Source organism: Nicotiana tomentosiformis, chromosome 12, assembly GCF_000390325.3.
Source record: "Nicotiana tomentosiformis chromosome 12, ASM39032v3, whole genome shotgun sequence".
Taxonomy (NCBI): Eukaryota; Viridiplantae; Streptophyta; class Magnoliopsida; order Solanales; family Solanaceae; genus Nicotiana; species Nicotiana tomentosiformis.
In genome coordinates this window covers 103,506,058-103,529,114 of record NC_090823.1, presented here as the reverse complement: position 1 = coordinate 103,529,114, position 23,057 = coordinate 103,506,058, and the positions used below count along the sequence as shown (strand labels likewise).

The window sequence follows — 23,057 nt, the reverse complement described above, 5'->3', positions numbered from 1 at the left end:
TTACTCTTTTTATTCGTTTTTAATTTAATCCCTCATTTAGCAAAAAGACAATACTCACTTCTGACAACTTGGTTATAATATGGAAAGCAATGGGCATATCTGTCCTAAAACCGATAAGAAGATCTAAGAGTTTAAATTTCAGTTCTAACAATATAAAACTAACCTGCTTGCAGGTTAAATTATGACATCTCTCCGAAAAAATATGAAATTAAAAGATAACTTAAATATAAACTATATATAAACAAAGCCAAACAGTCCATTCCCACATAGCATCACTTATATTTCTCCCAACAAAAAGCCTATAACTCCTTTTTCAACCTCCCTATCAACACAGAGTCCCAGACTTAGCCAATTTCATATTAATATAATTCTAATTTGGTGATTTAAAAAACAACCATTTTCTCCTTTTAATCCATAAGATTTGCGAAAATGGATGGTGGCCAAGTTCCTCAAGGGCTAACAGAAGAAGAATTTGCAGAATTGGAGGCATTGATTCAAAATTACCATACCTTTGACCATCTCCCCAACACTTGCACTTCTCTTATAACACAACGCATTGACGCACCTGCGCACGTCGTATGGCCCTTCGTCCGCCGCTTTGACAACCCTGAGAAGTACAAGCACTTCATCAAAAGCTGCAAGATGACGACAGATATTGAAGTGTATGACCATCTAACCTAAAATATTATCAAATTTTAAATGAAACAAATAACATATTGAAATGTGTGTGATAATTTAATCTGTATAAATTTAAACGAGTAGGAATAACACAATTTTAATTATTTAACTATATATTATGTCTCAATAATAGGTGAAGGTGAGGTCGGCAGCATAAGGGAAGTGACAGTTGTATCAGGAATACCTGCATCCACAAGTACAGAACGCCTAGAGATTTTAGACGACGAGAAACACATCCTTAGCTTTCGAGTTGTAGGGGGTGAGCATAGGCTGAACAACTACAGATCAGTTACATCAGTGAATGAGTTCAAGAAAGATGGAAAAGTTTACACCATTGTTTTAGAGTCATACATTGTGGATATTCCAGAAGGGAATACTGAAGAAGACACTAAAATGTTCACAGATACAGTTGTTAAGTTAAATCTACAAAAACTTGGTGTGGTGGCAATGGCTGCTTTGCATGGGCACGAATTATAGGTGCATTTGATAGGTTTAATATTTGTGTTTTCACTATTTCACTCAATGCACTTTTGTAATCTTGGGTCAATATTGTTTAACGTTTGTTGCAATTCTAATAATTTTTCATATATTATATATTTGTTCCGCGTAAAATATATTGGATCCAGTTAAAGTCATGAATTGTGCATTGCATCTGCTTCTAAATTGATAGCGGTGATGAATGGTGGCAGTGGGCGGTGATGATTTGGCAGTATCTCTTACACATTTTCTCTTTTTTCCTGTAATAAAGAAAAAGAAAACACCTCTTGAATAGTACTATTTCTTAGTGGTTAGCATTTGGTTTTCTTGCAAGTTGGAAATTGTTTGTATATTTTTATTTATTTCTTATGCTCTGTTGATTGTTTATATAATAAGCAGGGGCGGATTCGGTGCATTAGTTATGGGTTCTCATGAATTCAGTAACTTTTGCCTAAATTCTGTATTTGTATTGTAAAATTTATTAAATGTATAAAAAAATTTAGTTTGAAATCCAATCCGTTAATCCAATTATTATTGTATATCAACTTGAAATTTTTATAAAAACCCATAAAATTAAAATTATGAATCCACTTTGATCATAAGATCTTATTTTGTTGACTAAGACTTTTGGTTAGAGGTGCTTTGGGTGCCATTGAAACACTTTGGCGGCGTATTATTTTTGTTTTCTCCAATTAATGATTGCTTCATTTCGTTCGAATCTTTGGATAAATTTTTCATGTTGCAACTATCTTTTGCTTTACTTTTACCAAGTGTAATACAAACAGCTTTTTTTTTTTTACATGTCTAACTATTATTAAGATTACATGTAGTATTTTTATTTTATTTTAAAGGAATGATAATAGTGAGACAATTCTGATCATAACTCCGTGTTATCTGATTTTTACTTGATAGAAAAACATGGATTTCTACATACCATTCAAGACATGTTACAATTATGAATCCCTCCATCGCAAAATCATTTTTTAATAAATAATACTTAGTTTCTACGATAATAGTGAATGAGATCAAAGTGGAACCGTAGACCACGAGACTTATGTCGACTCCTCATAATATTTCTCTATTGTGCGAATCTTCAACAGCCAATTAAACTGCATAGATATATCGATTTTATTAAAATTTCCAAACCAGGAGTAATTCATTTTACCAAATGAAACAAGAAACAACTTTATGCACAACTGACATCATACTTAAACTTACAAAAATGAGAAACTACCAGTTATGTCAATAAGCAAATTAGTACAAAAATTAGCCAATTTATAAGATATTATTAATATTAGGCAAATGCTACTAATACTAGCCAATTAATTATTTGTAGAAAAAAAATGTCAAATTTCTGCTTTATTTTGAGTGGGTGTTGTTGGAATAGATTAGGTACATCTTAAGGAGTTTGAATCTCAGATTTTGGATGATTTGGTGGAGTTTTGAGGTGCTATGTATCACATATGTATCATATGTATATCACATGTATATTCATGTATACATGTGTGTGAGATACATGTGTGTGAGATACACATTTGGTACAAGTGTCGTTGAAGAATTTTGAAACTCAACTTTGACTAGATACCAAATCAATCTAAATCACCTCCAATCTTCTTCAAATTTTGTATATTGACTAATCTATATGTTTTCCATGAAGTTCAATCAGACCCATTGAAAAATGTCCCTTTTTTCTTAGGTTTTTGAAATGTAGTATATTTTTTTATTTGTGTTTCATCACCTTGTTTGCTACCTCATTCATGAAATTTTCTTTCCATCTTGCATTTATTATACCTGATCACGCTTAAAAATATGTAAAGAGATATTCGCGTGTGATTCTTGGAGAAAAAGAATCCTTATTTATCTAGATTTTTAATTTTTGTATGCGCTTGGCTAGTTTTGATAATGACTAGAAATTGATACGTTTAGACTTATTTTTGACATTCCATAAGATTATCTATAAAACTAGATGAGGAATGGCCCATGCACGGCACGGGCCAACACTTAATTACAAAAATAATTTTCTTAATTGTATTACTCCAATCAATTTGTAAAGATCATTCAAATTTATTTAAATAAAATATTTAAAGATATAAATTTTCATATGCGTCTTTATTCAATAAAAATTATTGCATCTCTGAATTAGCCATTTGATTTTAAACTTATTTTGCTGGAATTAAACATCAACGAAAAAAAATAAAAAAAGGTTATCAATATATCATGAACTTGCTTTTTCTTTGTGTTTGTCTTGTCTTTTCCTCATATTCTAATTTGAAATTTACAATAAATTTTTTTAAGCATAGGCTTATTGGTAGCACAAAAGTTCATAGGCAAAATATTTTGGTAATTGTTTAGCACGTTAAATTTAAGAGAAAGAAGTCCCTAATTTATTTAAATCACGTCAACTTGTGTACAACCAAAGAGATTGCATTTTTCTTCATTGATAATTCATTTGTTAATAGTTTTAATAAGATGAGATATCTTCTTTTAGCATAAGGAAAAACACATGTTACATTAGAAGTGGACATGAAAATATTACAATTATTTCTAAAGGAGTACCAATTCTACGTTATAGACTTTCCCCATTAAATGCTTGAATTAAAGATTGTTGTTTGAACAATTGCACCTTGAAAGATAGTTGTTTGAGAAATTATAATTTGAATGGTAGTACCATGAGTTCTAATTTGAGTTCGTGTCATTTTCTGATTAGGTTACTTTTCTTGTTATATATACAAAAAATATAAATTTACTATTAATATTTTAAATTAAGTCAGAACAAGTTATTTTCTAAATGAGAATAGCTTAATTAATAACTAATAAAAGTAACTCAATGTTTTGGTTTGAAATGATGCAGTAATATTTAAGGATTAGCCCTTAAATAATTTGTATTCTACTCGATTATAGTAGTTAATATTCTGTTTGTTTTTATTTTTAATATCAAATAGAATATTAAGACCAAAAACGTTACTCGCTTTTAAATATTAAAGCAAGAAAAAAAATAGTTACACACTTTAAACATTACATAATTAATGTAATATTTAATTAATATAGCTATTTAAGCGAGAGTTAGATGCGAGATGATAAATTGAAGCGGGGCTATAGTCATTGATAGTCTAAAACTCTAAATATGTGTAGAGGAACGTAAATTACAAAAGGAAAAAGGGTCAAAAATATTTTTCTACTATGCGAAAAGGATTATTTATACCCTTCGTTAGACTTTCGGTTCACCAGTACCCCCGACGTTACATAATTAGTGCAAAAATACCCCTCCGCCGTTAGAACCCACCAGTAATATTACATGTGGCCTGACATGCCAATGACGTGGATGACACATGGCATGCCACGTCACTGGCCAGGCCCTCCTTCTCCCTTCCATCTCATTCTTTTTCCACTACCACCTTACCCTTCACTCAACCACCGCCGCTACACTTGGATTCCCTATCAGTTGCAGTTGCAGCATATAGGCTAGAGTTTGAGCGTATTATAGAGCTTAAGACCTCGTAAGTAATCTCCCTAAAGTCTAATAATTCAGTAGAGGTAGTGGGAAAATTAAAAATAGTTCTTTCCCTCAAGGCACGTCTTTGAACACATCTCTCCAAAGTGAGAAACTGAGCTTCTTCAGTGGTGGCTATTGCAAATGACATGAGAGTTCAAATAAGATTGGAAGTGTAGTGGAGATACACCCCACATAGTACTCAGTTTGATCTTGAAATACCCTAGGAGAGGTTGCTGCAATTCTGTGGCAATTTTATAAAATAACTTTGCGACCTAGTTTTTTATTTTATTACGTATAGTATAGTATAGTATAGTATATATATAAGTTTAATTGAACATAATTAAATTTTCAATTGATACACCGATCAAGCATTCGTGTGTGTGTGTATATATATATATATATATATATATATATATATATATATATATATATATATATATATATATATATATATAAAAGCTATATTCGATATAACATTAGCTATATTAAGATGTATATATATATATATATATATATATATATATATATATATATATATATATATATAGTATAGTATAGTATAGTATATTGTGATGACCCAAAATATCATCTTTAAATTTAATAAGTAATTCTGCGTTCTAAGACCTCGAAAAGTACCATTTATCATTCCTCGACTCGCGTGCACATCCCTTACAATTTTTCAAAAAGATTTTATGAGAAAAATAGATTAAAATGTGAAATAGAGCTTTAAAACTCAACTGTGTAGACTTTGGTCAATATTTTGAGCAAACGGACTCAGATAAGTATTTTGACAATTCCGGTAGGTCCGTATCGTGATTTGACATTTGGGCGTATGCCCGAAATCGAATTCCAAGGTCCTTAACCCGAGATATGGAATTTTGATGAAAAATTAAAAGTTTAAAAGCTTAATGATTTTTAAGAAATTACTGATATTGGATTTACTGACCCCGAGTTCGTATTTTGATCCCGAGGCCCGGTATAGGTCCACTATAATATTTATGACTTGTCTGCCGAATTTGGTGAGAATCGAAGTTGATTCGATGTGATTCAGACGTCCGTTTGTAAAAATATAAGTTTTAAAGTTTTCTTGAAAATTTCTTTTGATTTGGTGTTCGATTCGTAGTTCTAGGTGTTAGTTTGACGATTTGATCGTGCGAGCAAGTTCGTATGATTTTTTAGGACTTGTGTGCATGTTTGGTTTGGAGCCTCGAGGGCTCGGGTGAGTTTCGGATGGGCTACGGGATGATTTCGGACTTATGGAATCTGGTTTTTTGCAGACTTCAGGCTTCTGGTGTGTTCTTCTTCGCGTTCGCGAAGGTACTCTCGCGAACGCGAAGAGCAAATTGGGGCTGGCACGTTTTGTGCTTCGCGTTCGCGATAGAGTGAACGCGTTCGCGAATGCTTGAGGTGCAAAGCTTCGCGTTCGCGAATGAAAAGAGGCTAACCAGAAAATTGCCTTCGCGTTCGCGAAGGGCATCTCGCGTTCGTGAAGGCTAAGCCAGGTAAGCTTCGCGTTCACGAAGTAGCTCTCATGCTCGCGAAGAGTAAAATTGGGAAGCACGAAATTCTTGGGCGATTTTCACGGAAAAACATTGGGGTAAGTGTTACTTATCCTATATTGATTATATTTCATGATTCCATACTCATTTATATCATGAATCCGTGAATTTATGGAAGAAAAATCAGATTTTTATAAAATCTTCCAAAAATAAAAATTTAAGATATGAAGATCCATTTGATATCGGAATTGGATAATTTTTGTATGATTGAACTCGTAGCGGAACGGGTATTCGAATTTCGCAAGTTTTTTGGGATTTGAGACGTGGGTCCCACTATCGAATATTTAAATAAATTTTAAATTTTTATCCGAAAAATTAATAAATTCATATGGAATTAATTCCTATGATTCGTATTGAGTATATCGAATTATTTATGAATAGATTTGAAGCTTTTGGAGATAAATTTAAAAGAAAAAGTTGTGGTCGAGTAATTGATTGGAATTTGCAAAGCGAGGTAAGTGTCATGGTTAATCTTGACTTGAGAGAATAGAACCCTTAAACTATTTGTTATGTGAAATGCATGTGAACAGCGTATAGGCGAGGTGACGAGTGTCTATACGTCGTCAAATTAATTGTTTGCATAATTACTTGAAAAATCATAAATCGTTTTAAATCATGAATTAATTATTATAATAATTATTCCTCTCCTATTCTTTGTAAAATATTAATTCTTGAATTCCTGTATTAATTGTTACATGCTATTTGAATTATGTGTCTTAATTGTTATTTGACATTTAGCATATTAAATATTAAAAACTGCCTATTTTCTCCCTGATGTCCATAATAATTTGCTATTTGTCATTGTTTGTTTCATAATTAAATCATAATTATTGTATGCTTGTTGTCTTATAATTTTATATTAATTGTTGCATTTATTGGGGAAATTTCTTCTATAAGAATTGGTAAATGGATATATTGGAGGATCGGGTTGCACGTCGCAACATAATTGATTGAAATGGATATATTGGAGGATCGTGTTGCACGCCGCAAGAAACTTATTAAAAGTCCATATTAGAGGATCGGGTTGCACGCCGCAACAGACTTATTAAAAGTCCATATTGGAGGATCGGGTTGCACGCCGCAACACACTTATTTAAATATCTCTCTCTCTCTCTCTGTCTCTCTCTCTCTCTCTCTCTCTCTCTCTATATATATATATATATATATATATATATATATATATATATATATATATTGGGGGATCGGGTTGCACGCCGCAACAGACTTGATTAAAATGAATATATTGTGAGATCGGGTTGCACGCTGCAACGGAAATTGCTGGAAATGATAATTGGTTATAACTGCTGAGTTGGCTTCAATTATTATAAATAAGTTACCTGATTTATTTATATTATTTGTTGTTGTTACTAATATTGCGTACCGGTTAATGTAAGTGACCCGCCTTAGCCTCGTCACTACTTCATCGAGGTTAGGTTCAGCACTTACTAGTACATGGGGTCGGTTGTAATGATACTACACTCTGCACTTCTTGTGTTGATTTCGGAGTTGGTCCCAGCGGCGTACTATAGACTTGCTCGGATTTCAGCCACTCGGAGGAGACTTGAGGTATAACTGCACAACGTCCGTAGTTCTGAAGTCCCCGTCTATTTTACTTTAGCTATGTGTTTGTTTTCAGATAACTTTATTTTATTCAGACCTTTATTTGTATTTATTCTAGAAGCTCGTGCACGTGTGACACCAATTCTGGGATGGTATTTAGACACCGTAATTTTTATGGATTATTCACTATATTTTAGAATTTACTTCCGCAATTGTTCTTTGTTATTAATAAATTTAAAAATTGATAATATTATTCTAACATTGGCTTGCCTAGCCAAGTGAAATGTTAGGCGCCATCACAGTCTGAAGGTGGGAATTTCGGGTCGTGAGAGTTAGTATCAGAGCACTAGGTTACATAGGTCTCACGATTTACGAGCAACCTTAGTAGAGTCTGAAGGATCAGTACAGAGACGTTTGTACTTATCTCTCAGAGGCTATGGAGTTTAGGAACAATTTCACTTCTATTCTACTCTGTCGTGTGATTTTATTCTATCACTGACGATTGAACTCTTCTATTATTGTACTCTCGCAAATGGCGAGAACACGCACTGCGTCTATAACCGGACAGGAGCCAGAGCCCTCAGTCACAACTGCGACTAAGGGCAAAGGCCGAGGCCGAAGTCGCGTTAGAGGCAGAGGTAGAGCTCAGTCCAGAACTCGAGAAGCCGCACCTGTTGTAGAACCTCAGATGGATCTTCAGGAGAAGGTTCCAGTTCAAAATGTACCAATTGGACCAGTTCAGGTCCCGGAAGGTTCATAGCCACTCCAATGCTTCAGGACGCTCTAGTCAGTTTGGTGAGTCTTATCGAGGGCGTGGCCCAGAATAGTACATTTCCAGTGGCGCCAGCCGTCTCACAGGCTGGGGGAGGAGCACAAGCTCCCACTACTCCCGCTTCGGAGCAGATAGCTCCTCAGAATCAGGCTCCAACAGCCCCGCCAGTTGGGGTAGTTCAGCCAGTTATTGCGGCACAGACCGGTGATAGGCCTGCCATGTCTTTTGAGGCCTTATTGAGACTGGAAAAGTTTACCAAGCTCTTTTCAGTTCACTTCAGTGGTTCACCTTCTGAGGACCCATAAGATTATCTTAAACGCTGCCATGAGGTGCTGCGGAACATGGGTATAGTTGAGACCAATGGGGTTGATTTTGCTGTATTTGAGATGACGGGTTCCGCCAGGAGGTGGTGGAGGGATTATACATTGACTAGACCAGTTGGATCACCTGCACTTACCTGGGAGTAGTTCTCTCAGCTATTTCTAGAGAATTTCCTTCCTATCACACTGAGGGAGGATTACCGAAAGCAATTTGAGCATCTACAGCATGACAGTATGACTGTTACTCAGTATGAGTTCCGTTTTGTGTATTTGGCCCATCATGATATCCTTTTACTACCTACTAAGGGAGAGAGAGTGAGGAGGTTTATTGAGGGACTCACTCACCTTATCAGGCTTCAGATGGCCAAGGAGACCGGAAGTGAGATTTCTTTTCAGGCGGCTGCTAATGTCGCGAGGAGGATCGAGATGGTTCTTGCACAGGAGAGAGGGCAGAGGTCTCATAAGAGGCCTCTTCAGTTCGGTGGTTTTGGTGGTGCCTTGTCTGGAGGCAGGGGTACTTATGGTAGGGGTCAGGTGTCTAGAGGTGGAGGTCAGACCGTTAGAGGTGGAGGACAGGCAGGTAGAAGGCATCGTAGAGGTGGAGACACAGCCGCTGTTATATTTGTTTTATGGTATGGCGGAGGTCGTTACATCAGATGGTGTTGTTATGGGTACGACCTCAATTTAAAATAAAGGAATAATTTCCTCAACTTAATTCGGTTCTGAGTATCAAGACGAGTTCTCCTATTGTGCTCCACTTATGAGAAAGCTTCGTAATACTATAATCTACTTATGTGCTTACTCCTGTTGGGAGATTCTATGGAGATAACTACGCCTATCATTCCATGTTGGTCACTAATAAGATCTGTGAGGCTAAATGTGGCTTTCTGTTACTCATTTCGGTAAGTTTTGATGTAATTTACGGATAATTAATTACAAATTATGAATTATATGCCCTACCGGTGTGGGGTTCATTATGTGTTGTGATTTTGTGTAACCGAAATTATTTAAAAGGAGAAAATGGAAATTTTCGATTGGCACGATATGCATATTACTTGTGATCCAGAACTAAGGACGAGATCCTCCCTTTTAAAAATAAATTGACATGTTTAAACCGGGCTACGAGCTGCGGTGGAAGTTATATAAGGACGAGATCCTTGTGATGAAAATTCTTGTGTTTAAGATCTCCCTTATGAAATTAAATTTGTACTATAGTACTAATAGGGAGTCATGCCTGCTAGGCTTATTTGAGAATTCTTGTATGAAATTCTCTGTGCATATTTGCCAAAATTCGTGTGTGTAATTATTGAGTTTTAACCTACGAGGTAGGTGCTCGCCCAGGTGGCGTTAAATGTTACTCACTAATTCGGGTAAATAATTATGAGTTCTTCATACCTCGCATCTCGTTATAAGTACTGTGAAGGTTTGCAACGAGATTTTTTGTTAACATGAGGTTAATTGGCAATTCGGTAGTTGATCATGAACAACTATTAAGAACAAATATCCGCTGCCAAGAATTGATGACCTATTTGATCAGCTTCAGGGTGCCAAGGTATTTTCGATGATCGATTTGAGGTATGGTTACCATCAGTTGAAGATTAAGGCATCTGATGTCCCTAAAACAGCTTTTCAGACTCGGTATGGGCATTACGAATTCCTAGTGATGTCATTTGGGTTGACAAATGCCCCAACAACATTTATGGATTTGATGAATCGGGTGTTCAGGTCTTATTTGGATTCTTTTATGGTTGTATTCATTGATGATATCTTGATTTACTCTAGCAGTCGAGAGGAGCATGGGCAACATCTTCGAAGTGTGCTTCACACTTTGAAGAATAATCAGTTATATGCCAAGTTTTCAAAATGTGAGTTTTGGTTAGAATCGGTTGCCTTTTTGGGGCATGTTGTATCGGCAGAAGGCATAAAGGTGGATCCTAAGATGATAGAGGCTGTTCAGAATTGGCCTAGACCTGCTTCAGTTACAGAGATCCGTAGTTTCTTGGGTTTGGCACGTTATTATCGTCGGTTCGTAGAAGGGTTTTCATCTATAGCAAGCACATTGACCAGACTAACCCAGAAGGGTGCCCCATTCAGATGGTCAGATGAGTGTGAGTTCAGTTTTCAGAAACTCAAGACTGCTTTGACTACGGCGCCAGTGTTGGTATTACCCACAGGTTCAGGATCGTACACAGTATATTGTGATGCATCTCACATTGGGCTTGGTGCAGTATTAATGCAAGATGGCAGGGTGATTGTATATGTGTCGCGGTAGTTGAAGGTTCACGAGAAGAATTATCCTGTTCATGACTTAGAACTGGCAGCCATTGTTCATGCGTTGAAGATTTGGAGGCACTACCTCTACGGTGTCTCGTGTGAGGTATTTACTGATAATCATAGCCTTCAGTACCTGTTCAAACAAAAAGATCTTAATTCGAGGCAGAGAAGATGGTTGGAGTTGTTGAAAGATTATGAAATCACCATTTTGTGTCACCCGGAAAGGTCAATGTGGTAGTCGATGCTTTGAGTAGAAAGGCTGTGAGTATGGTCAGTCTTGCGTATATTCCGGTTGGTGAGAGGCCATTAGCTACAGATGTTCAGACTTTAGCTAATCAGTTCGTGAGGTTAGATAATTCAGAACCCAATCGGGTTCTGGCTTGCACAATCGCTTGGTCTTCTTTATATGAGCGCATCAGAGAGAGGCAGTATGATGATCCTCATTTACTTGTCCTTAAGGACACGGTGCGGCACAGTGATGTCAAACAGGTTGTTGTGGGGGAAGATGAAATTCTGCAAATGCATGGTCGTATTTGTGTGTCTAATGTGGATGGGCTTCGTGAATTAATTCTTGAAGAGGCACACAGTTCCAGGTATTCTATTCATCCAGGTACCGCCAAAATGTATCAAGATTTGTGGCAACATTATTGGTGGAGGAGAATGAAAAAGGATATAGTTGCATATGTATCTCGGTGTGTGAATTGTCAGCAAGTTAAGTACGAGCATCAGAGACCTGGTGGTTTTCTTCAGAAGTTAGAAATTCCTGAATAGAAATGAGAGCGTATCACTATGAATTTTGTTGTTGGACTCCCACGGACTCAGAGAAAATTTGACGTAGTTTGGGTCATTGTGGACAGGTTAACCAAATCAGCACATTTCATTCCAGTGGCAGTTACCTATTCTTCAGAAAGGTTAGCTGAAATTTACATTCGTGAGATTGTCCGCCTCCAAGGTGTGCCCGTGTCTATTATTTCAGATTGAGGTACGCATTTTACCTCACATTTTTAGAGGGCTGTACAACGTAAGTTAGGCACGCGGGTGGAGTTGAGTATAACATTTTATCCACAGACAGACGGACAGTCAGAGCGCACTATTCAGATATTGGAAGATATGCTTCGCGCTTGTGTTATAGACTTTGGAGGTTCTTGGAATCATTTCTTGCCACTTGCGGAGTTTGCTTATAATAATAGCTACCTGTCGAGCATTCAGATGGCTCCATATGAGGCATTGTACGGAAGACGATGTCGTTCGCCAGTTGGCTGGTTTGAACCGGGAGAGGCTCGGTTATTGGGTACCGATTTGGTACCAGATGCCTTGGATAAGGTCAAGATTATTTAAGATAGACTTCGCACAGCTCAGTCTAGGCAAAAGAGTTATGCCGACCGTAAAGTTCGTGATATTGCATCCATGGTTGGAGAAAGAATATTGCTCCGAGTTTCACCTATGAAAGGTGTAATGAGGTTCGGAAAGAAGGGCAAGTTGAGCCCTAGGTATATCGGACCCTTTGAAATTTTTGAAAGGGTGGGTGAAGTAGCCTACAGGCTTGCATTACCACCTAGTTTATCAGCGGTTTATCCGGTGTTCCATGTGTCTATGCTCCAAAAATATCATGGTGATCCGTCCCATGTGTTAGATTTCAGCTTAGTCCAATTGGACAAAGATTTGACTTACGAGGAAGAGCCGTTGGCTATTCTAGCCCGACAGGTCTGATAGTTGAGGTCTAAGAGTTTTCCTTCAGTTCGGGTGCAATGGAAAAGTCAGCCAGTAGAGGCATCTACCTGGGAGTTCGAGTCGGACATGCGGAGTAAATATCCACACTTATTCACTAGCTCAGATACTTTTTTCTAACTCCGTTCGAGGACGGACGTTTGTTTTAGAGGTGGAGAATGTGATGACCCAAAATATCGTCTTTAAATTTAATAAGTAATTTTGTATTCTAAGACGTCGAAAAATATCATTTATCATTCCTCGACTTGCGTGCATAGTCCGTACAATATTTCGAAAAGTTTTTATGAGAAAAATGGATTAAAATATGAAATAGAGCTTTAAAACTCAACTGAGTTGACTTTGGTCAACATTTTGAGCAAACGGACTCGGATCGGTGTTTTGACAATTCCGGTAGGTCCGTATCGTGATTTGGGCGTATGCCCGAAATCGAACTCCGAGGTCCCTAGTCCGAGATATAAAATTTCGATGAAAAATTAAAAGCTTAATGATTTTTAAGAAATTACTAATGTTGGATTTATTGACCCCGGGTTCGTATTTTGGTTCTGGAGTCCGGTATAGGTCCACTATAATATTTATGACTTGTCTGCCGAATTTAGTGAGAATCGGAGTTGATTTGGCGTGATTCGGACGTCCGGTTGTAAAAATATAAGTTTTAAAGTTTTCTTGAATTTTTTTTTTTGATTTGGTGTTCGATTCGTAGTTTTAGGTGTTAGTTTGGCGATTTGATCGCGCGAGCAAGTTCGTATGATATTTTAGGACTTGTGTGCATGTTTGGTTTGGAGCCTTGAGGGCTCGGGTGAGTTTCGGATGGGCTACGGGATGATTTCGAACTTAGAAAATCTGGTTTTCTGCAGACTTCGGGCTTCTCGTGTGTTCTTCTTCGCGTTTACGAAAGTACTCTCGCGAACGCGAAGAACAAATTGGGGCTGGCACATTTTGTGCTTCACGTTCACGATAGAGTGAACGCATTCGCAAAGGCTTGAGGTGCAAAGCTTCGCGTTCGCGATTGAAGCCTTGCATTTGCGAAGGAAAGAGAGGCTAACCAGGAAATTGCCTTCGCGTTCGCGAAGGGCATCTCGCGTTCGCGAAGGCCAAGCCAGGTAAGCTTCGCGTTCGCAAAGTAGCTCTCGTTTTCGTGAAGAGTAAAATTGGGCAACATAAATTTTGTGCTTTGCGAACGCGAGGCATTGACCGCGTTTGCGAAGGGTAAAAATCCGAAAAACAGAACTTAAGTTCTGGAAATGGGGTTTCGACCCATTTTCAATAATTTTTAATTTTTGAGCTCGGGTAAGGTGATTCTTGGGCGATTTTTACGGAAAAATATAGGGGTAAGTGTTCCTTATCCCATATTGATTATATTTCATGATTCCATACTTATTTATATCACGAATCCATAAATTTATGGAAGAAAAATCAGATTTTTATAAAATCTTCCAAAAACAAAAATTTAAGATTTGAAGGTCCATTTGATATTGGAATTGGATAATTTTTGTATGATTGAACTCGTAGCAGAACAGGTGTTCGGATTTCGCGAGTTTTTTCGGAATTTGAGACGTGGGTCCCACTATCGAATATTTAAATAAATTTTGGATTTTTATCCGAAAAATTAATGAATTCATATGGAATTAATTCCTATGATTCATATTGAGTATATTAAATTGTTTGTGAATAGATTTGAAGCTTTTGGAGACAAATTTAAAAGGAAAAGTTGTGGTCGAGTAATTGATTAGAATTTGCAAAGCGAGGTAAGTGTTGTGATTAATCTTGACTTGAGGGAATAGAACCCTTAAACTATTTGTTATGTGAAATGCATGTGAACGGCGTATAGGCGAGGTGACGAGTGTCTATACATCGTCAAGTTAATTGTTTGCATAATTACTTGAAAAATCATAAATCGTTTTAAATCATGAATTAATTATTATAATAATTATTCCTCTCCTATTCTTTGTAAAATATTAATTCTTGAATTCCTGTATTAATTGTTACATGCTATTTGAATTATGTGTCTTAATTGTTATTTGATATTTAGTATATTAAATATTAAAAACTGCCTATTTTCTCCCTGATGTCCATAATAATTTGCTATTTGTCATTGTTTGTTTCATAATTAAATCATAATTATTGTATGCTTGTTGTCTTATAATTTTATATTAATTGTTGCATTTATTGAAAAAATTTCTTCTGTAAGAATTGGTAAATGGATATATTGGAGGATTGGGTTGCACGTCGCAACATAATTGATAGAAATGGATATATTGGAGGATCGGGTTGCACGCCGCAACAGACTTATTTAAAAGTGTATATATATATTGGGGGATCAGGTTGCACGCCGCAACAGACTTGATTAAAATGAATATATTGGAGGAGCGGGTTGCACGCCGTAACAGAATTGAATGTGAATATATTATGAGAGCGGGTTGCACACTGCAACAAAAATTGATGGAAATGATAATTGGTTATTACTGCTAAGTTGGCTTCAATTATTATAAATGAGTTACGTGATTTATTTTTATTATTTGTTGTTATTACTAATATGCGTACAGGTTAATGTAAGTGACTCGCCTTAGCCTCGTCACTACTTCGTCGAGGTTAGGCTCAGCACATACTAGTACATGGGGTCGGTTGTACTGATACTATACTCTGCACTTCTTGTGCAGATTTTGGAGTTGGTCCCAGCGGCATACTATAGACTTGCTCGGATTTCAGCTACTCAGACAACTTTATTTTATTCAGACCTTTATTTGTATTTATTCTAGAAGCTCGTGCACCTGTGACACCAATTCTGGGATGGTATTTAGACACCGTTATTTTTATGAATTATTCACTATATTTCAGAATTTACTTCCGCAATTATTTTTTGTTATTAATAAATTTAAAATTTTTTTAAAAATTGATATTATTATTCTAACGTTGGCTTGCTTAGCAAGTGAAATGTTAGGCGCCATCACGGTCCAAAGGTGGGAATTTCGGGTCGTGATAACTATACTCTACTATATGTACATCGTATAGAGCTTATATACTATACACTTAGTGTGCATGTGTGTGTGTGTGTGTGTGTGTGTGTGTATATATATATATATATATATATATATATATATATATATATGTATATGTCACGGCCCGAAATTTCCACCTTCGGACTGTGATGGCACCTAACATTTCACTTGCTAGGCAAGCCAACGTTAGAATAATATTATATATTTTAAATTAATTTTTAAATTTATTAATAACAAAGAATTAAATGCGGAAGTAAAGTCTGAAATGTTGTGAAAAATCTATAAAAATGAGAAACTACCTATGTCAATAAGCAAATTAGTATAAAACTTAGCCAATTTATAAGATATTATTAATATTAGGCAAATGCTACTAATACTAGCCAATTAATTATTTGTAGAAATAAAATGTCAAATTTATACTTTATTTTGAGTGGGTTATGTACATCTTAAGGAGTTTGAATTTCAGGTTTTGGATGATTTGGTGGAGTTTTGAGGTGCTATGTATCATTTATGTATCACATATGTATTGTATGTATATCACTATATATGTGTGTGAGATACATGTGTGTAAGATACATGTTTGGTACAAGTGTCGCTGAAGAATTTCGTAAACTCATCTTTGACGACGAATATTGATACCAAATCAATCTAAATCACCTCCAATCTTCTTCAAATTTTGTATATTAACTAATCTATATGTTTTTAATGAAGTTCAATCAGACCCATTGAAAAATGTCCCTTTTTGCTTAGTTTTTGAAATCTGCTATATTTTTTTTATTTGTGTTTTATCACCTTGTTTGCTATCTCATTCATGAAATTTTCTTTCCATCTTGCATCTATTATTCCTGATCACACTTAAAAATATGGAAGAAGATATTCGCGTGTGATTCTTGGAGAAAAAGAATCTTTATTTATCTAGATTTTTAATTTTTGTATGCGTTTGGCTAGTTTTGATAATGGCTAGAAATTGATACGTTTAGACTTATTTTTGACATTCCATAAGATTATCTATAAAACTAGATGAGGAATGGCCCATGCAATCAATTTGTAAAGATCATTCATGTTAATTTAAATAAAATATTTAAAGATATAAATTTTCATATGCGTCTTTATTCAATAAAAATTATTGCGTCTCTGAGTTAGCCATTTGATTTTAAACTTATTTTGCTGGAATTAAACATCAACGAAAAGAAATAAAAAGGTTATCAATATATCATGAACTTGCTTTTTCTGTGTTTGTCTTGTCTTTTCCTCATATTCTAATTTGAAATTTACAATAAATTTTTTTAAGCATAGGCTTATTGGTAGCACAAAAGTTCATAGGCAAAATATTTTGGTAATTGTTTAGCACGTTAAATTTAAGAGAAAGAAGTCCCTAATTTATTTAAACCACGTCAACTTGTGTACAACCAAAGAGATTGTATTTTTCTTCATTGATAATTCATTTGTTAATAGTTTTAATAAGATGAGATATCTTCTTTTAGCATAAGAAAAAACACGTGTTACATTAGAAGTGGACATGAAAATATTACAAATATTTCTAAAGGAGTACCAATTCTACGTTCTTTTATACACTTTCCCCATTAAATGCTTGAATTCAAGATTGTTGTTTGAGCAATTGCACCTTGAAAGATAGTTGTTTGAGAAATTATAATTTGAATGGTAGTACCATGAGTTCTAATTTGAGTTCGTGTCATTTTCTGATTAGGTTACTTTTCTTGTTATATATATAAAAAAATATAAATTTACTATTAATATTTTAAATTAAGTCAGAACAAGTTATTTTCTAAATGAGAATAGCTTAATTAATAACTAATAAAAGTAACTCAATGTTTTGGTTTGAAACGATGCAGTAATATTTAAGGATTAGCCCTTAAGTAATTTGTATTCTACTCGATTATAGTAGTTAATATTCTGTTTGTTTTTATTTTTAATATCATATAGAATATTAAGACCAAAAACGTTACTCAGCTTTTAAATATTAAAGCAAGAAAAAAAAATAGTTACACACATTAAACATTACATAATTAATGTAATCTCCCTAAAGTCTAATAATTCAGTAGAGGTAGTGGGAAAATTAAAAATAGTTCTTTCCCTCAAGGCAAGTCTTTGAACACATCTCTCCAAAGTGAGAAACTAAGCTTCTTCAGTGGTGGCTACTGCAAATGCTATGAGAGTTCAAATAAGATTGGAAGTGTAGCGGAGATCTGAGACACCCCACGTAGTACTTAGTTGGATCTTGAAATACCCTAGGAGAGGTTGCTTGAAATACCCTACGAGAGGTTGCTGCAATTCTGTGGCAATTTTATAAAATAACTTTGCGACCTAGTTTTTTTATTTTATTACGTATAATATAGTATATTATATTATAGTATAACTATAGTATAGTATATATATATATATATATATATATATATATATATATATATATATATATATATAAGTTTAATCGAACATAATTGAATTTTCAGTTGATCCAATTATATTGAGTTGTGTGTGTGTGTGTGTATATATATATATATATATATATATATATATATATAAGCTATATTCGATAAGCTATATGCTATATTCGATATAACATTAGCTATATTAAAATGTAACATATATATAGTATAGTATATATATATATATATATATATATATATATATATATAACATTAGCTATATTAAAATGTAACATATATATAGTATAGTATATATATATATATATATATATATATATATATATATATATATATATATATATATATATATATATATAAGCTATATTCGATATAACATTAGCTATATTAAAATGTAACATATATATAGTATAGTATATATATTGTGATGACCCAAAATATCATCTTTAAATTTAATAAGTAATTCTGTATTCTAAGACCTCGAAAAGCACCATTTATCATTCCTCGACTTGCGTGCGCAGTCCGTACAATTTTTCGAAAAGTTTTTATGAGAAAAATAGATTAAAATGTGAAATAGAGCTTTAAAACTCAACTGCGTTGACTTTGGTCAATATTTTGAGCAAACGGACTCGGATCAGTATTTAGACAATTTCGGTAAGTCCGTATTGTGATTTGAGATTTGGGCGTATGCCCGGAATCGAATTCCGAGGTCCTTAGCCCGAGATATGGAATTTTAATGAAAAATTAAAAACTTGAAAGCTTAATGATTTTAAAGAAATTATTGATATTGAATTTATTGACCCCGGGTCCGTATTTTGATTTCGGGGTCTCGGTATAGGTCCACTATAATATTTATGACTTGTCTGCCGAATTTGGTGAGAATCAGAGTTGATTTGACGTGATTCGGACGTCCATTTGTAAAAATATAAGTTTTAACGTTTTTTTAAAAATTTCCTTTGATTTGGTATTTGATTCGTAGTTCTAGGTGTTAGTTTGGCGATTTGATCGCGCGAGCAAGTTCATATGATATTTTAAGACTTGTGTGCATGTTTGGTTTGGACTCTCGAAGGCTCGGGTGAGTTTCGGATGGACTACGGGACGATTTCGGACTTAGGAAATCTTGTTTTCTGCACACTTCAGGCTTCAGGTGTGTTCTTCTTCGCGTTCGCGAAGGTACTCTTGAGAACGCGAAGAGCAAATTGGGGCTGACACGTTTTGTGCTTCGTGTTCGCGAAGGCTTGAGGTGCAAAGTTTTGCGTTCGCGTTCGCGAATGAAAAGAGGCTAACCAGGAAATTGCCTTCGCGTTCGCGAAGGGCATCTCGCGTTCGCGAAGGCCAAGCTAGGTAAGCTTCGCGTTCGCGAAGTAGCTCTTGTGCTCGTGAAGAGTAAAATTGGGCAGCACAAATTTTGTGCTTCGCGAACGCGAGGCACTGACCGCGTTCGCGAAGGGTAAAAATCCCAGAAACAGAACTTAAGTTCAGGAAATGGGGTTTCGACCCATTTTTAATAATTTTTAATAATTTTTAATTTTTGAGCTCGGGTAAGGAGATTCTTAGGCGATTTTCATGGGAAAATATTGGGCTAAATGTTCCTTATCCTATATTGTTTATATTTCATGATTCCATACTCATTTATATCATGAATCCGTGAATTTATGGAAGAAAAATTACATTTTTATAAAATCTACCAAAAACAAAAATTTAAGATTTGAAGGTCCATTTGATATCGGAATTAGATAATTTTTGTATGATTAAACTCGTAGCAGAACGGGTGTTCGAATTTCGTGAGTTTTTTTGGGATTTGAGACGTGGGTCCTACTATCGAATATTTAAATAAATTTCAGATTTTTATCCGAAAAATTAATAAATTCATATGGAATTAATTCCTATGATTCGTATTGAGTATATCGAATTGTTTGTGAATAGAGTTGAAACTTTTGGAGACAAATTTAAAAGGAAAAGTTATGGTCGAGTAATTGATTAGAATTTGCAAAGCGAGGTAAGTGTCGTGGTTAATCTTGACTTGAGGGAATAGAATCCTTAAACTATTTATTATGTAAAATGCATGTGAACGACGTATAGGCGAGGTGACGAAAATTTTTCGATTGGCACGGTATGCATATTACTTGTGATCGAGAACTGAGGACGAGATCTTCCCTTTTTAAAATAAATTGATATGTTTAAACCGGGCTACGAGTTGCAGTGGAAGTTATATATGACGAGATCCTTGTGATGAAAATTCTTGTGTTTAAGCTCTCCCTTGTGAAGTTAAATTTGTACTATAGTACTAATAGGGAGTCATGCGTGCTAGGCTTATTTGAGAATTCTTATATGAAATTCTTTGTGCATATTTGCCAAAATTCGTGTTTGTAATTATTGAGTTTTAATCTACGAGGTAGGTGCTCGCCCAGGTGGCGTTAAATGTTACTCATTAATTCGGGCAAATAATTATGAGGTCTTCATACCTCGCATCTCGTTATAAGTATTGTGAAGGTTTGCAACGAGATTTTTTGTTAACATGAGGTTAATTTGCAATTCAGTAATTGATCATGAACAACTATTAAGAATAAATATCCGCTGCCAAGAATTGATGACCTATTTGATCAGCTTTAGGGTGCCAAGTTATTTTCGAAGATCGATTTGAGGTCTGGTTATCATTAGTTGAAGATTAAGGCATCTGATGTCCCTAAAACAGCTTTTCAGACTCGGTATGGGCTTTACGAATTCCTAGTGATGTCATTTGGGTTGACAAATGCCCCAGCAACATTTATGGATTTGATGAATCGGGTATTCAAGTCTTATTTGGATTCTTTTGTGGTTGTATTCATTGATGATATCTTGATTTACTCTAGCAGTCGAGAGGAGCATGAGCGACATCTTCGAAGTGTGCTTTACACATTGAAGAATAATCAGTTATATGCCAAGTTTTCAAAATGTGAGTTTTGGTTAGACTCAGTTGCCTTTTTGGGGCATGTTGTATCGGCAGAAGGCATAAAGGTGGATCCTAAGAAGCTAGAGGCTGTTCAGAAATTGGCCTAGACCTACTTCAGTTACAAAGATCCGAAGTTTCCTGGGTTTGGCAGGTTATTATCATCGGTTCGTGGAAGGGTTTTCATCTATAGCAAGCACATTGACCAGACTAATCCAGAAGGGTGCCCCATTCAGATGGTCAGACGAGTATGAGTTGAGTTTTCAGAAACTCAAGACTGCTTTAACTACGGTGCCAGTGTTGGTATTACCCACATGTTCAAGATTGTATACAGTATATTGTGATGCATCTCACATTGGGCTTGGTGCAATATTAATGCAAGATGGTAGGGTGATTGCATATGCGTCACGGCAGCTGAAGGTTCACGAGAAGAATTATCCTGTTCATGACTTAGAACTGGCAGCCATTGTTCATGCGCTGAATATTTGGAGACACTACCTCTACGGTGTCTCGTATGAGGTATTTACTGATCATCATAGCCTTCAGTATCTGTTCAAACAAAAAGATCTTAATTCGAGGCAGAGAAGATGGTTGGAGTTGTTGAAAGACTATGATATCACCATTTTGTATCACCCCGGAAAGGCCAATGTGGTGGCTGATGCTTTGAGTAGAAAGGCTGTGAGTATGGTCAGTCTTGCGTATATTCCGGTTGGTGAGAGGCCATTAGCTGCAGATGTTCAGACTTTAGCTAATCAGTTCGTGAGGTTAGATGTTTCAGAACCCAGTCGGGTTCTAGCTTGCACAGTCGCTCGGTCTTCTTTATATGAGCGCATCAGAGAGAGGCAGTATGATAATCGTCATTTACTTGTCCTTAAGGACACGGTGCGGCACGGTGATGCCAAATAGGCTGCTGTGGGGGAAGATGGAATTCTGCAAATGCAGGGTCGTATTTTTGTGCCTAATGTGGATGGGCTTCGTGAATTAATTCTTGAAGAGGCACACAGTTCCAGGTATTTTATTCATCCAGGTACCGCCAAAATGTATCAAGATTTGTGGCAACATTATTGGTGGAGGAGAATGAAAAAGGATATAGTTGCATATGTAGCTCGGTGTCTGAATTGTCAGAAGGTTAAGTACGAGCATCAGAGACCCGGTGGTTTGCTTCAGAAGTTAGCAATTCCTGAATGGAAATGGGAGTGTATCACTATAAATTTTGTTGTTGGACTCCCATGGACTCAGAGAAAATTTGACGTAGTTTAGGTCATTGTGGACAGGTTAACCAAATTAGCGCATTTCATTCCAGTGGCAGTTACCTATTCTTCAGAAAGGTTAGCTGAAATTTACTTTCGTGAGATTGTCCGCCTCCACGGTGTGCCCGTGTCTATTATTTCAGATCGAGGTACGTATTTTACCTCACATTTCTGGAGGGCTGTATAGTGTGAGTTAGGCACGCGGGTGGAGTTGAGTATAACATTTCATCCACAGACAGACGGACAGTCAGAGCGCATTATTCAGATATTGGAAGATATGCTTCGCGCTTGTGTTATAGATTTTGGAGGTTCTTGGAATCATTTCTTGCCACTTGCGGAGTTTGCTTATAATAATAGCTACCAGTCAAGCATTCAGATGGCTCCATATGAAGCATTATACGAATGACGATGTCGTTCGCCAGTTGGCTGCTTTGAATCGGGAGAGGCTCGGTTATCAGGTACCAATTTGGTACAAGATGCCTTGGATAAGGTCAAGATTATTCAGGATAGACTTCGCACAGCTCAGTCTAGGAAAAAGAGTTATGCCGACCGTAAAGTTCGTGATATTGCATCCATGGTTGGCGAAAGAATATTGCTCCGAGTTTCACCTATGAAA

The 23,057-nt window shown here is 35.7% G+C and overlaps 1 protein-coding gene across 1 annotated transcript; it reads left to right on the top strand.

Moving 5' to 3' along the window:
- Nucleotides 1–268: 268 nt before the first annotated feature.
- Nucleotides 269–1,420, top strand: LOC104120902 (abscisic acid receptor PYL2-like). The gene is made up of 2 exons (XM_070191725.1): nucleotides 269–644; nucleotides 804–1,420. The coding sequence occupies exons 1-2, from the start codon at nucleotides 430–432 to the stop codon at nucleotides 1,153–1,155; spliced, it is 567 nt and encodes a 188-aa protein (XP_070047826.1). The 5' UTR covers nucleotides 269–429; the 3' UTR covers nucleotides 1,156–1,420.
- The last annotated feature ends 21,637 nt before the right edge of the window (nucleotides 1,421–23,057 follow it).